At 39.1% G+C, this 12,700-nt stretch overlaps 1 protein-coding gene and 1 non-coding gene across 2 annotated transcripts in view; both read left to right on the top strand.

The window, feature by feature from the left end:
• The window catches only part of NSD2 (nuclear receptor binding SET domain protein 2), a 74,865-nt gene extending 62,165 nt beyond the window's left edge, over positions 1-12,700 (top strand). The window contains 9 exon segments of the mRNA XM_071556959.1: positions 1,101-1,257; positions 2,021-2,226; positions 2,681-2,784; positions 3,034-3,303; positions 3,399-3,515; positions 5,260-5,401; positions 6,248-6,354; positions 7,902-8,106; positions 8,993-12,700. Of these exon segments, the coding sequence (XP_071413060.1) occupies positions 1,101-1,257; positions 2,021-2,226; positions 2,681-2,784; positions 3,034-3,303; positions 3,399-3,515; positions 5,260-5,401; positions 6,248-6,354; positions 7,902-8,106; positions 8,993-9,258 (1,574 nt within the window). The 3' untranslated portion in view covers positions 9,259-12,700.
• LOC139672679 (small Cajal body-specific RNA 23) lies at positions 5,013-5,143 on the top strand. The gene has a single exon (XR_011697965.1). It is a non-coding gene; the product is annotated as a small Cajal body-specific RNA 23 (non-coding RNA).

Genomic DNA, 12,700 nt, shown 5'->3' with positions numbered 1-12,700 from the left:
TGATCTAGCAATCAAAGTGGGGTTGGATGGTTGGACTTGATGATCTCAGAGGTCTCTTCCAACCCAACTGATTCTATGATTCTATAAATGCAGCATCAAAATGGTTTAAATTTTGTTTAGCTAATGCATTTTTAGAAAATTATTAAAAGTGTGGCATATTAAGTTCAGCTTTGTTATGTTTTGTTATAATGTCAGGTTGGCTTGTCCTGCTTCAGGTTTTTAAGTATCTTTTTTATGCAGTAATAGTTTATTAAAAAATATCTTTGCTTGGACTTCATCCAGCAACCAGCAGTCTGATTTAATTCCGTGTGAAAATCACATAATAAGTATTTCTCTGTTCTTTCCCCTGTGCTCAATGTACTGAAGCTTTTTCTGTTTCTTTATTGCTAATACATAATATTACACCATAAATATTTTAAGAGCTGCTTTTAGTTTAGCATTAGACAGCAAATTGAATCAGTATTAGTTGTTGCTGAGAGTGCCGCTAATTAAAGGTGTTTTGTTTTATGTTGTACAATAAATCTGTTCCTTATTGAGAACCACAGAATGTTTAGTGCTGATTAAACTTGTTGCAGGGAAAGTTTACCTGATTTGTTAACAAATTAACAGGCAGCACAGCAGCTTTTAAGCTGCAGCTAACTTTCCACTAGGTAATTCATGGAAGAAAGTAATAACCTCGTTCCCTCTCCCCCAGGGGAAAAAACCCCAAAAATATAAGAGAAATTTGTTGTGGTTAGAATTTTTCATACATTGAAATGTTAATATATATTAAATTATGTTAAACATGTTGTAGTCCTTAAAGTAAAGCAAAGTAATTATAATATGTGATATATTATTCTGGCTTATTTTTCACCAGCTTGCTTGTTATTTTGCATGTGTTACTAACCCAAGTCTGCCAGGCATTCAAATTAGTCAGGACTTTTTTGCTTTTGTACGCAACTAAACGATGTGTATTTGTTGCATTTTAACCATTTCTTTTCTAAGTGAACCTACCACATACGTATCACACCGCTTTTAACCTGACTGGAATGCAAACTTTTCATTTTGGCCTTGATGTTTTTCAACCTTTTTTTTTTCCCCTTTGTTTTTTCTCTCTGAAGGTGGAAGCTTGTTGTGCTGCGAGTCGTGTCCAGCAGCCTTTCACCCTGACTGCTTAAACATTGAAATGCCAGACGGGAGCTGGTACTGCAATGACTGCAGGGCGGGCAAGAAGCTCCATTTCCAGGATATTATTTGGGTTAAACTGGGAAATTACAGGTCTGATGAAAGAATTTTATGTTCTTTTACAGTACTGGCATGTTTAAGTAAGGATCATAATACAACTGGTTTCCTCTGCAGACAAGCCTTGCTGCACACTGATTTCTCACTCCTCTCTGAACTAGCCACCCCACCTCCTTGCAAGCTTTTAAACTAACCTGTTGAAAGTTCAAAGACTTGCAGCTTTGCTGCTGCTCTCAGACAAGGCATTACCCATACAGGACTCCTTGAGCTTTATGATATTTGATTCCAGTGTATGAGCTTTCAACCCCTTTTGTTTCAGAGATCTCTTCAAATAAATTGGTATGACTTGTAATTGGCTAAATTACTACCTCACAGCGTGGGAGATCAGTCACCCAAGTTGTCAGTGTTTCACATTTCGTTGAGATTTCAGTGAGACAGAGGTGGATGGGGGTTGTCCTAGAAACATTTAATAGCTATTATCAACTTTTTCTTGGTCTTTGACAATTACAGTGATTGCAGGCCTTGTAAAGATGAGGGTTTTGTTACCCAGGCACCAGGAGCCCTATGTATATACCTACCTTTCAGGAGGGCCAAAGTCCCACAGATCTGAGTGTCAGCCTTTCCTTTCCTAGTCTTTTCTCACTGCCTAGTGAGTGAGGGGAAAAAAGGTATTTTAAATCCTCTTGAATCCTGGAAATAATAAACAATTACTGCTCTTTAGAGTGATTTTATTAAACTATCTATTGCAGAAAGAGATTGACTAAAATACTGTATTTTTTCATTTGTACTTCTGTGCTAGATGGTGGCCTGCAGAAGTTTGCCATCCGAAAAACGTTCCCCCAAATATCCAGAAAATGAAGCATGAAATCGGAGAATTTCCTGTGTTTTTCTTTGGTTCTAAGGATTACTATTGGACGCACCAAGCACGGGTGTTCCCTTACATGGAGGGAGACAGAGGGAGTAGATACCAAGGGATCAAGGGAATTGGAAAAGTCTTCAAAAATGGTATTTATTTAAAAGTAAACAAAAATAATCTTGGGATATGCATGCTTTGCTTTCTGTGCACATAGTCTTGGGGGTCTGGTTTTGTACATTTGTTTTACAATATTGAATTACAGAAATTGTTGTGGTGTCCTGGGCAGCACCCACTATTACTATATTTGAATGAAAATATTATTTTCATGGCTTGTAAAAGACTAGGATCTAATTGGAATTGTTTCTCAAGATTTTTACTTTCTGGAAAGGAAAAAAGAAAAGTGTAACTGGGAAACTAGACTGGCAGAGTGAAAGTTATACATCTGTTAAGAGCATTAACACTCAGAAGCATTGTTTGTAAGAAAATTGAATGATGGGACTAGGCGGTAGATGATACTTTATTTAACACGTGGGAATGAGCAAGTCAATTTGGGCAGAGTAATCCTCTTTCTGGCATTTCTGTTGATGTGACAATCTTTTGCAGCTTTGCAAGAAGCTGAAGCTCGATTTCGAGAAATAAAGCTACAGCGAGAAGCCAAAGAAACCCAAGAGAGTGAACGCAAACCTCCACCATACAAGCATATTAAGGTAAAGTTTGAGGAAGTGACACTGAGTACTCAAAGGTCGAAGGCAGCACTGGAGAGGAAAAGCTGAGCTGTAAGGTGGGGACAGGCTATAATGATGTGCTGGTGCTTTTACAGTCATGAGATGGTGAAATTTTGTTTTCATTGGAAAACCTAGTGTGTCGAAATCAAATAAATGACCACCTTAATAACTCTTACAATAAATTCTGATGTTCTAAAGTGCTATTTGAACTATTTTAATGTATTTTTTCAGGTGAACAAACCTTGTGGTAAAGTGCAGATCTACACTGCTGACATATCTGAAATTCCCAAGTGCAACTGCAAACCTACAGATGAAAACCCCTGTGGCTTTGATTCCGAGTGCCTGAACCGGATGCTGATGTACGAGTGCCACCCCCAGGTCTGTCCAGCAGGAGAGCGGTGCCAAAACCAGTGCTTCACAAAGCGCCAGTACCCCGAGACCAAGATCATCAAAACTGATGGGAAGGGCTGGGGTCTGGTCGCCAAGAGGGACATCAAAAAGGTATGAATCGTTCTTGTCCAGCAAAGAATTGGTGACTCGTGATGCTCTCTGTGGGTTTGGTATATACTTTACCAGTGATACTTGGTATCTTTCAGGGGGAGTTTGTGAATGAGTATGTGGGAGAGCTGATTGATGAAGAGGAATGTATGGCAAGAATCAAATATGCACATGAAAATGACATAACCCACTTCTATATGCTTACTATTGATAAGGTAGAGTATTTGACATTTTTGCTATTGTTATAACATTATTTTGATCTCTGTTCCTTCTGTTGATCCCCTTGATAGGGCCTTCTGCTACCTTTGATTTTCCACTGCTTCATATAGTCTCAGTGTTGTATCTTCTGTGCCTGTTCATTCTGTTCTATATGTATAAAATGCATCTCATTAGTTCTATGTTATGGAATAAGTACGTATTAAGGTCTATAAGTTATGCTTTGTTGCTTGAAATCAAGTACAGCCAAATATTTACCTGTCTGGTCCTAAAATGAAGAATGGAGTGTTGGGAAATAGTAGTGATACCATTGAAAGAATTACTGTTAGCAATGCCTTTACTAAAAATTTAACAACAGAAAGTAAAACTCTCACTGGAGAGAATGTGGAATAGAATTGTAAGGCTGTGTCCTGTGTTGAGCATTGAATATTTTTTGGAACTATCTATCTATTTCTTTCTTTGTAGCAAAACTAGGCCTGTGCTTTTGTAGAAACTCTTTCCTGAAAGCACTCTGTGCATTAGTAGCCAGCCAACACTCTACAAATTGATTCTGCAGCAAATTGTTGCAGCAGAGTAATTAACACATGAAATTAATGTAGCCCTGTGGTTCTGTGCACACCTCTGAGTATTTTGTTCCTGAGAAGGGGAAGAAAGTGAAGAACCTGGACAGTAGGAGGTATTAACTATATATATTATAATGCTTCAGTCCCAAAAAAGATACTGAGGAGAAAAACAAGACCTGGAAGCCAGTCCTGCATTTTTTCCAGCCCCAACCACCATTCTTTTGCCCAAGACTGTCCTGCTCTGTATTTTCACAGCTACTGTTTTCATTAAACCCGTGACTGAGGAGTTCCTGTTAAAGGAGTTACCAACAAAGAATGACGAAACCACATTCCTCAGAACACTTAGAGATTCTCTCACCTCTCTACTAAATTGACACACAAAGTCAGTGTGTAAAATATCTGAACTGAACATGTATTTGACTCTTGCTGTAATTAATAAATGTTTGTTGTGGGTCTGTCTTGCCAAAACTGCTGAAGCCTTTTCGAGGCTGAGCTGCCTACACAGTTGGAGTGGCTGGATGTGTGTGCACATAGGCATGACAGTCATGCATGTGCATTATAAAAAAGAGTTAGAGGGAAACTATCATAATATTTCATAAATTAGCAAATCTTTCTTAAGCAGCTCTGCAAAGAAACACAGTTCTGGGTATTTCAAGATATTATTTTTGTTAATGTCTGGTATGTTTGGTCAAGGTAGACATTAAAAAGTAATTGTGTGTAGGGATGGGATTTTTTTAGTTTACCAAGAGATTGTTTTTGTTTAAACTAGACTGATTTGGGGAAAGAAAGCTGGTGAGAGACTGGTAATCTTTGCAACTAATGATGCAGTGACTTGGTAAATGCCATAAAGCACAGTATTTGTAAATGCCTCACAGCTTTCTGAAAGCAAAGTAAGAGGTAAATGCACTGAGTTTGAATTTTGAGGCTTCCTGAATGCTCACAAGAACACTTGTCCTGCCACGTGGCTGTGATGGGTGCTGGGAAAACGTGAGCTAGAGCACAAGTATTGTTTTGGGAGTGTCTCATTCCAGGCCACATGGGACACTACAGTTTTCAATACAACATATGCCATTGATTTGCTTTTGTGCTCTGGGTAGCAACACATAATCTATTCTGAATACAACTACTGAAATCATATACGAATTTATGTTCTTTATTCTGTTGCTGGCTTTATCTCCAGGACCGTATTATTGATGCTGGCCCCAAAGGAAACTATTCTCGGTTTATGAATCACAGCTGCCAACCAAATTGTGAAACTCTAAAGTGGACAGTGAATGGAGACACTCGTGTCGGGCTGTTTGCTGTGTGTGATATTCCTGCAGGTATATCATCTTCTCTTGGGTTTGGTTTCATTCCCTAAGTTAAACCTGTGCAGTTAGGAGTGGGACAGTCATGGTTTAACTGATTCAGGGCAAATATTTTTAGAAAGAACTCAGCACTCAGATGCTTTGTAATGTGCCTTTTACTTTAATGTTTCTTAATAGTGAGTCCCGTGGCTGATTTTTATTGCTTCCTTCTAGGGCAAGTATTCTTAGTGAGTTAGTATCCTTGCACTCACTTTGTGTTGTAGAGCCTAGTTTTTGTTTTGGAGATATGAAAAAATATTCCGCATCTTTTCACATGAAGGTAATAAGCTTAAGAAGTGGATGTAGGAGACTTTCAAAGTGGGTAAATTCTCGTTTGTGTACACATGCTCACAACACATATATCACAGACTGTTCTGAGTTGGAAGGGACCCACAAGGATCATTGGATTCAACTCTTAAGTCAATGGCCCACACAGGGAATTGAACCCATGACCTTGGCATTATTACAGCCGAGTTTTAACCAACTGAGCTAATCTCAGGGTTAATATGTATCTATCTGTAGGTATATCTAGAGAGAAAAAAGAGAGTGGAGACACTGATCAAGTGTGTAGACCAGACACCCACACAGATTTGTGAAGTCAAACCAATTTATTTTAAAATGCAGTTGCCTATCATGATGTATGGACTTCTAGTTAATCATTGTCAGTGGTTATGAGCAGTAAAGAGGAGGAAAATCCTATGACAATACATCAATTCCCAAACCAGCAGACAGATAATGAAGCCTGTACTTGTTTGTAATAATTTTGATAGAATTTCTTACCTTGTCCTTCACAATGAAAGGGTTTGTCTTTTTTCAACTCAGGGACGGAGCTGACTTTTAACTACAACCTTGACTGTCTGGGCAATGAAAAAACAGTCTGCAAATGTGGTGCCCCAAACTGCAGTGGATTTCTTGGGGACAGACCAAAGGCAAGTAATACATCAAGAGATTTTGACAGTCTTGTTCTACTAGCCTGGTTTTTTCTTTTGGGGTATGAGTCTGTGGGCCAGTTTTACGTTATGATAAGGACTGATGATGCACGAACAGATGCTTTCTGACCTCTGTTGTTTCCCTTTCTGGGAAGGTGGAAACATTGTTTTGCCAAACATAACCTTAGTGCTAAAGAATACACTTAATGCTGCTGTAGTACAGGAGAACTGGTTTTGTGAACACCCCAAAATATTTTCTACCACGTTCTCCTATGAGAAATTACTTTGAATAAGAAATACTGCTGGCTACTGGCACTAGTTTCTGGAATCAAAAGCATGTTAAAGAAAAAGGGATTGCAGAGGGAACAACCTTCCCAGTCTCACTTGAAAGATGCAGAGGGGAAGAGTTGTAGGATCTTTGAACTAAGAATGTGCCTAATAGGCAGTGAGATTATTCTGACATTGCAGTTTATATTTCTCCCATCTAAACCTTAAAATATGATTATTTTAAGATTTGTTAAAGTAAAATCAGTTGAACTAAAGAATAAAAAATATGAGTTTTGAATGAGATAAAAATTACGCCAAATTATGTCAAGAAATGATCTGTGTGGAATCACAGGTTAGTTTAAAACCTGTAATCCAGCAGCTGATGGGGCTTCCTGAAGGGCTGGAAAAGGAATGCAAGGGAAGGACTAAGTACCACCTGTTTGGATGTTCAAAAGCTGTACCTTCATGTGGTCCTTCACAGTCCTCAGTACCTGCCACTTCAGAGGATGCACTGAAAAGCTCCAGAATTCACATAGTTGTTTCTTTTGTGAGATAGGCTTAGGTGAAGTTTCACTTAAGCTTACCCATTTAAGTAGACAAGCATGAAGAAATTAAATGTAGGAGTTCAGTTTTGCAGGTCTGTCTGCATGGATAGAATGGGCTAATTTTAAATAAAGTAAGTAATGATTACTGGTGGTAAGAGGGAGAGAAAATGATGGTAGAGATGTTGAAAGAACATCCAGAATTTTATCTGACTTGGTGAAGTGCAAACAGCAGAATGTCAGATGGAAACAGGGATAAGGTTTGGTATATTATTTCTGTCATTACAGACACAGCTACCATTCCTGAAGTTCTGCTGTCTGTTCCTTAAAGAGAAATAGAGACAGGTTTTGGTAATTCCAACATGAGTATTCACAATTGAAAGAGAAAAATGGGTGTTGAAGTGATTGGTGATGCAAGTACAGAATAAGGGTAACTTAGCCATAAGTAGATTAGACTGGAAAATTGGAAGACCTTTTGTCAGTGACAGGAAGTGAAGGGGGTTTCCAGTAGAAAGGTACTGTAGAGACAAGGTCTGGTTTTAGGAGGACTTTTCACAAGGATCAGTGTGGGGTTTTTGTCAACACAGGTCAGTATGGTGAGGCACTGGACAAGTCTGCCCCAGGTGGAGTTTTTGGCTGTGTGCATGGTCTGCCAGCTGTGCCAACAGCTTGGCTGTGTTGTGTTACATTTTTGCTTTGCAAAACTGGTATTAACAGATTTACATCTTACTCATTCAGAATTCTTCCACTAATGCCTCAGAAGAAAAAGGCAAAAAGACCAAAAAGAGAACACGGAGACGCAGAATGAAAAATGAAGGGAAGAAGGAATCTGAAGATGATTGTTTCCGTTGTGGGGATGGGGGCCAACTGGTACTGTGTGACAGGAAATCTTGTACTAAAGCTTATCATCTCTCCTGTCTTGGTTTGGTGAAACGTCCTTTTGGTGAGTCAGCCCACCTCTCACACATGTATAAATAACTTGTGCAGGTACCTCATTTATTGCACTGAAACCTTGTCAGGAGTGTCATGTTGAAAATGCTGTGTTTGTGTGGTAAGAACTTTGTTCCTGCATCATGTGGGAGCAGCTCCTCTTGGATGTGAAGACAAAATGATGGCCTAGTCCTGCCTCTCTGGCAAAGTGAGCTGTTTGCTTTACAGATGTAGGTATTTGAGTACATCACTGTCACAGGAAAGTTGTTTGTATGAAGCCCTTTGACCTCAAGCCAGAGAAATAGCAGCAACTTCTGGAAGAAGGCGAGTAGGAAAATTAAGAGCAGCAGGCAGGTTGGAGTTCCAGGTATCACAGGAGTTAGCTGGTTCCAGTCAGCCATGTCAGGTGGGGTGTGAAGAAGGTAAGCAGGCAAAGCCTGTTATCCCAGAAACAAGTAAAACAAGGAATGAGTAAAATATACTGGGGCAAAGGAGCAGCCCTACATAGGTAAAGCATACCAGCCATCCCTGAGCAATACTGGCAACAGGCAGGTGAGTGCTGTAATAGGCAGGAGTTGAGTGGATGTTTGGGTGCTCCACCAGCCTGGAAGTTCTGTAAAATGTTGTTGAGTAAAGCCTGAATAATTTCTTCTAGCTGTAGCTGACTGCTGTATTTAAATTGACAGTATAGTGTGTCAAGTCTGCTCCTTTCAGCTGTCAGCTGAGCTTTAGAAATACAATGTAGCCTTTTGAGTGTTGAGATTCGCCCTGGTAGTTGCTGTCTCATTTGCTTTGTCAGGAAAGTTGTGTGTTGTTCAGCTGCTAAAACACAAAACTTCTTTAAGAGATGACGCCATGTTTTACTCCTCACTAATGGGCTCTTTGTTTTCTGATCACAGGGAAGTGGGAGTGTCCTTGGCACCACTGTGATGTTTGTGGCAAACCTTCTGTTTCCTTCTGCCACTTCTGCCCAAATTCTTTCTGCAAGGAGCACCAAGACAGGACAGTACTAAATTCTATGTTGAATGGACAGTTATGCTGCTCTGAACACGTTCTCGGGGTGGATTCTGTTGAAACTCGGAAGACTGAGAAACCCCGCAGAAAACTGAACAAGTTGAAGCCGAGGAGAAAGAGGAACAGATGGATGAGAGCTGAATGCAAATAGTGATGGACTGCAGTTTGTACTGCTAACACTATGTTGTAGATAAGTTGTGAATATGACCAGGGAAGGACACAATTTTACATATATTCTGTAAAGGTTACATGGGGGAGGGAGGGTTGTTTTGTTTTTATAATTCCACTGAGCCAACCACAGCAGTTTTCTGCTGCTTCTGCACTGATAATGAACTGCATAGTTCAGTAAACTTCAGGACAAACCAAACTTATTACTCAGCATTACAGTTACACTTGAATTGTTATGAATGTAAAATGTTCCCTCCAAAATACTTGCAGGTTGGAGGTAGGTTAAAATCAAACCAGGTAGGCATAAACATAGTTTTTTGAGATAGTATTTGTCAACCAACAGATGTTTAAAATAGTATATCCTTGAAAGAAGTTGTTAGCTCTCAAGTCCTTTTGAGTAAGAAATGGCTTGGTCTGTGGTCCCAATGAGATTTGCTTGCCTTGTGTGTTTTTGAGCAAGTGCTTGAATGCCAGTCATGGTCCAGGTGTGTATCTCGCTATAACCACACACACAATTTGTTTGTGCTCTTAGAAAATTATTCTTAAACAATCATGTTTTTAAATCTCCTTCCACCAAGTAAGGAAGTACATGGTGGGAATGGCACACCCCATACCAGAAAAGGGAAATCTTACTTTATAAGAGATTTTTTTTCTATACTGTTTTTTCCTGTGTTTCATCCCAGCAAAATAGAAGTGACTTGATCTTGCAGAGCTGTACAAGTCTGGATTTAAAGGGATATTGTCTTGCAATCTAGGCCCAATACCTTAAGATTTTTGTGTCTTAATAAAAACAAAGCTTACAAAACCTATTATTTTGAAAAAATTACTTGATTTTTTTTCCTTAGTGTCAGGTAAAATGCAGAGGCAAACATTTCTTTGGAATGCTTGGAGTCCAAACAGTACAACTTTATGATAATGCAAGAAATGACCAACAAGGAGTAAAACTACCCCCATGAATAGAACAGAAGGTGAAACAACTAAACTGCAAAAACTAAATTCAAAACAACTATGTGAAAGTGAAATAGATTTTTGAAGAAGCATGTAAGGAATAATTTTAATATGAAGTTTAGCCTGACTGTTCTTTTTGATAAAGTTTGTATAAAACTAGCTACTTGACTTGACAGACTGAAATTATTTGTTGCATTTTTAAGAGCTTTGCTCTCAACTATCTCATCACAACGTGTTGTGTCAGCAAAGCTGTTTTGAATTCTTTGCACCCATTAGTGTTAGGTTCTCGCACTTGCAGTGAGATGAATATACAAGATTTAGTATTGATGGAAATAATATTAGAACTAGGAAAAAACGGTAAAGAAAAATGTCTTTACCAGTTTTCTTCCCAGTGCATGTCCTTGGCGTGTGATTAGGCAGCGTTACAAGCACGTTTTGACTTGTGCCATTGTCATCCATCCTCTGTGAACACCACGGGCACCTCCATGTCCAGTTAGTCATTTGTGTATGTTCTAGCTTAGTTTGCCTTTAATAGTGCAAAAACTCTGTGTAGCCCTTTTGAAAATGAAGCCTTGCTATATCATGAAAGTGTATGGTTTTTCCCCAGGGTATTTCTTCAGGATTTGATTGCAAATAATAGTTTTTTTTAATTATTGAAGTCCCCATTTGTTCCCAACATGTAAAAACTTTGGGTTTATTAGAAGATATTAATTGAAGGAGGTTTTAAATGTTGCATTGCCCTATTGTGAACTCTTTGGTTTCTGTTTTGTGACCAAACTGCTTTGTTCTTTGGATCCATTTTTATAAACACTGCTGGAAGGTTAATTTTTTCCAAATAATTTTGAAGAAACAGCACAATTTAGTATCAGGGGAAGTGTTACATGTTTGCATTTCTTAAAATGGTATGCCATGCTTTGCACTAGAGCTAAATTCAAGATTCCTTAATTGATTTTGAGGGAAACTTTTCTGTCTGCCATGGGACTGAAGAACAGTCCAGTCCCTAAAATCAAAACCAAAAAATGGTACTATGGATGTTTCTCTAATATTGTTTTTGTCAGGGAGGAAAGCGAGGTCAGGTAGTAAAGCAGAAATATTTTCCTCATTGCTTTTAAACAAAATGAAGGAATTTGATGTCATTGGGACCATTCTTTGAATATTATACCATGTAAGGAAGGCTTTGTAAGAATACCTTTAAATAAGTTATTATAAAATTTTACCTTTACATTCCATTGCTTTTATAATTTGTTAATTTTTTTAGTTGGTGTGTTGCTTTCTCCTCTTCATGTGTAGGTGTAGCAGCTCTGGCACTCTGACCAGTGATGCCCCAGGCCCTGAGAGGCAGAAGCCACTGTCTCAAACAGTTACTGACAGGCACTGCTGCAGTAACACCCTCCAGCCTGGGATGGGGCACGGAGCCTGCAGCTCCCTGCCTGCCTCTCCGGCGGGATCACAAGCACATTTAGCATGGCAGGATGCAGGACAGCCACCCCTCTGTGTCTGTCTGGGGGAACAGAAGGGCTTGGGCGTCCAAAGTGACCCCTGGAGCTCCTTACGGTCGCACAAACAGACTCGAGCATGGCTGCTCCACTTCCCGCCTCCTTCTACCTCCTCCCTGCTCGTTACTACTTGACTCTCAGGGCCAAGGGAGCTCTGCATCACTGAGACTGCAAAACAGGAGCTTGCTTTTGAGTTCCTAGGGTTCATCCCTTCTGCTGGACACATCCTTTAGACTGATCTTTAAAAGAAATGTGGATGATTTTCTCCCTTAATACGTACTGACCAGCTCTGCTCAGTCACTCAGGTGGTGATCTGGGAGAATTTTAGTCCCTGACTCAAGAAAGGCAGGGGTGAGGTATGTTTTAATGAAAGGTTCTGTACCATGCTCTGCAGCCTCAAAAAATTGGCTGAAGTTTTGTTTAAAACAGAAGACAAAAGTTGTTCTGCTGTTTTCCTTCTCCCATTGTTCAAATACAAGGTAAAACAATCTTTAAAAAATGAGCTTTCTCATGATGCAACTCATTACTTCTTAGCATTCAGCAGCTTAAAATATTTTCTGTTATAAATTCATCTATACAATATCTAAGTGTGGCAAATTATGTGGCCTTAAATAATGTTCTTTGTGTCTCACCCATCAAAAGTAGCAAGATGTCTTTCCAGCAAAAAGCTGATACATCATAGCCAAGTTCAGAATTTGTTGTTCTTCTATCACATGAGCAAGCATGGAAACAGTTTTCAGTTGAATATGTTAGATGTATTTTCATACACCCTAGGAAGAATAATCAAATGTCTGTTTTGTTCAATAGCTTTGTGTTCATGGTCAGGTTTTAGTGGGTTTTTTTTTTAATTTGAATTACTTGGAAAAGCAAAATATCTTGAAAGACGTATTAATGGGATTTTTTCACTTTGTTGAGTCACATTATTCCATGTCTGACTGCTTGAGAAACTTCAATGTCTTATTAAATATTGAATTTCGTTCC

This window comes from Pithys albifrons, chromosome 5 (assembly GCF_047495875.1).
Source record: "Pithys albifrons albifrons isolate INPA30051 chromosome 5, PitAlb_v1, whole genome shotgun sequence".
NCBI classification, from domain to species: Eukaryota; Metazoa; Chordata; class Aves; order Passeriformes; family Thamnophilidae; genus Pithys; species Pithys albifrons.
The sequence above is the reverse complement of the archived record's forward strand: the minus strand, read 5'-3'. Positions and strand labels throughout refer to the sequence as shown.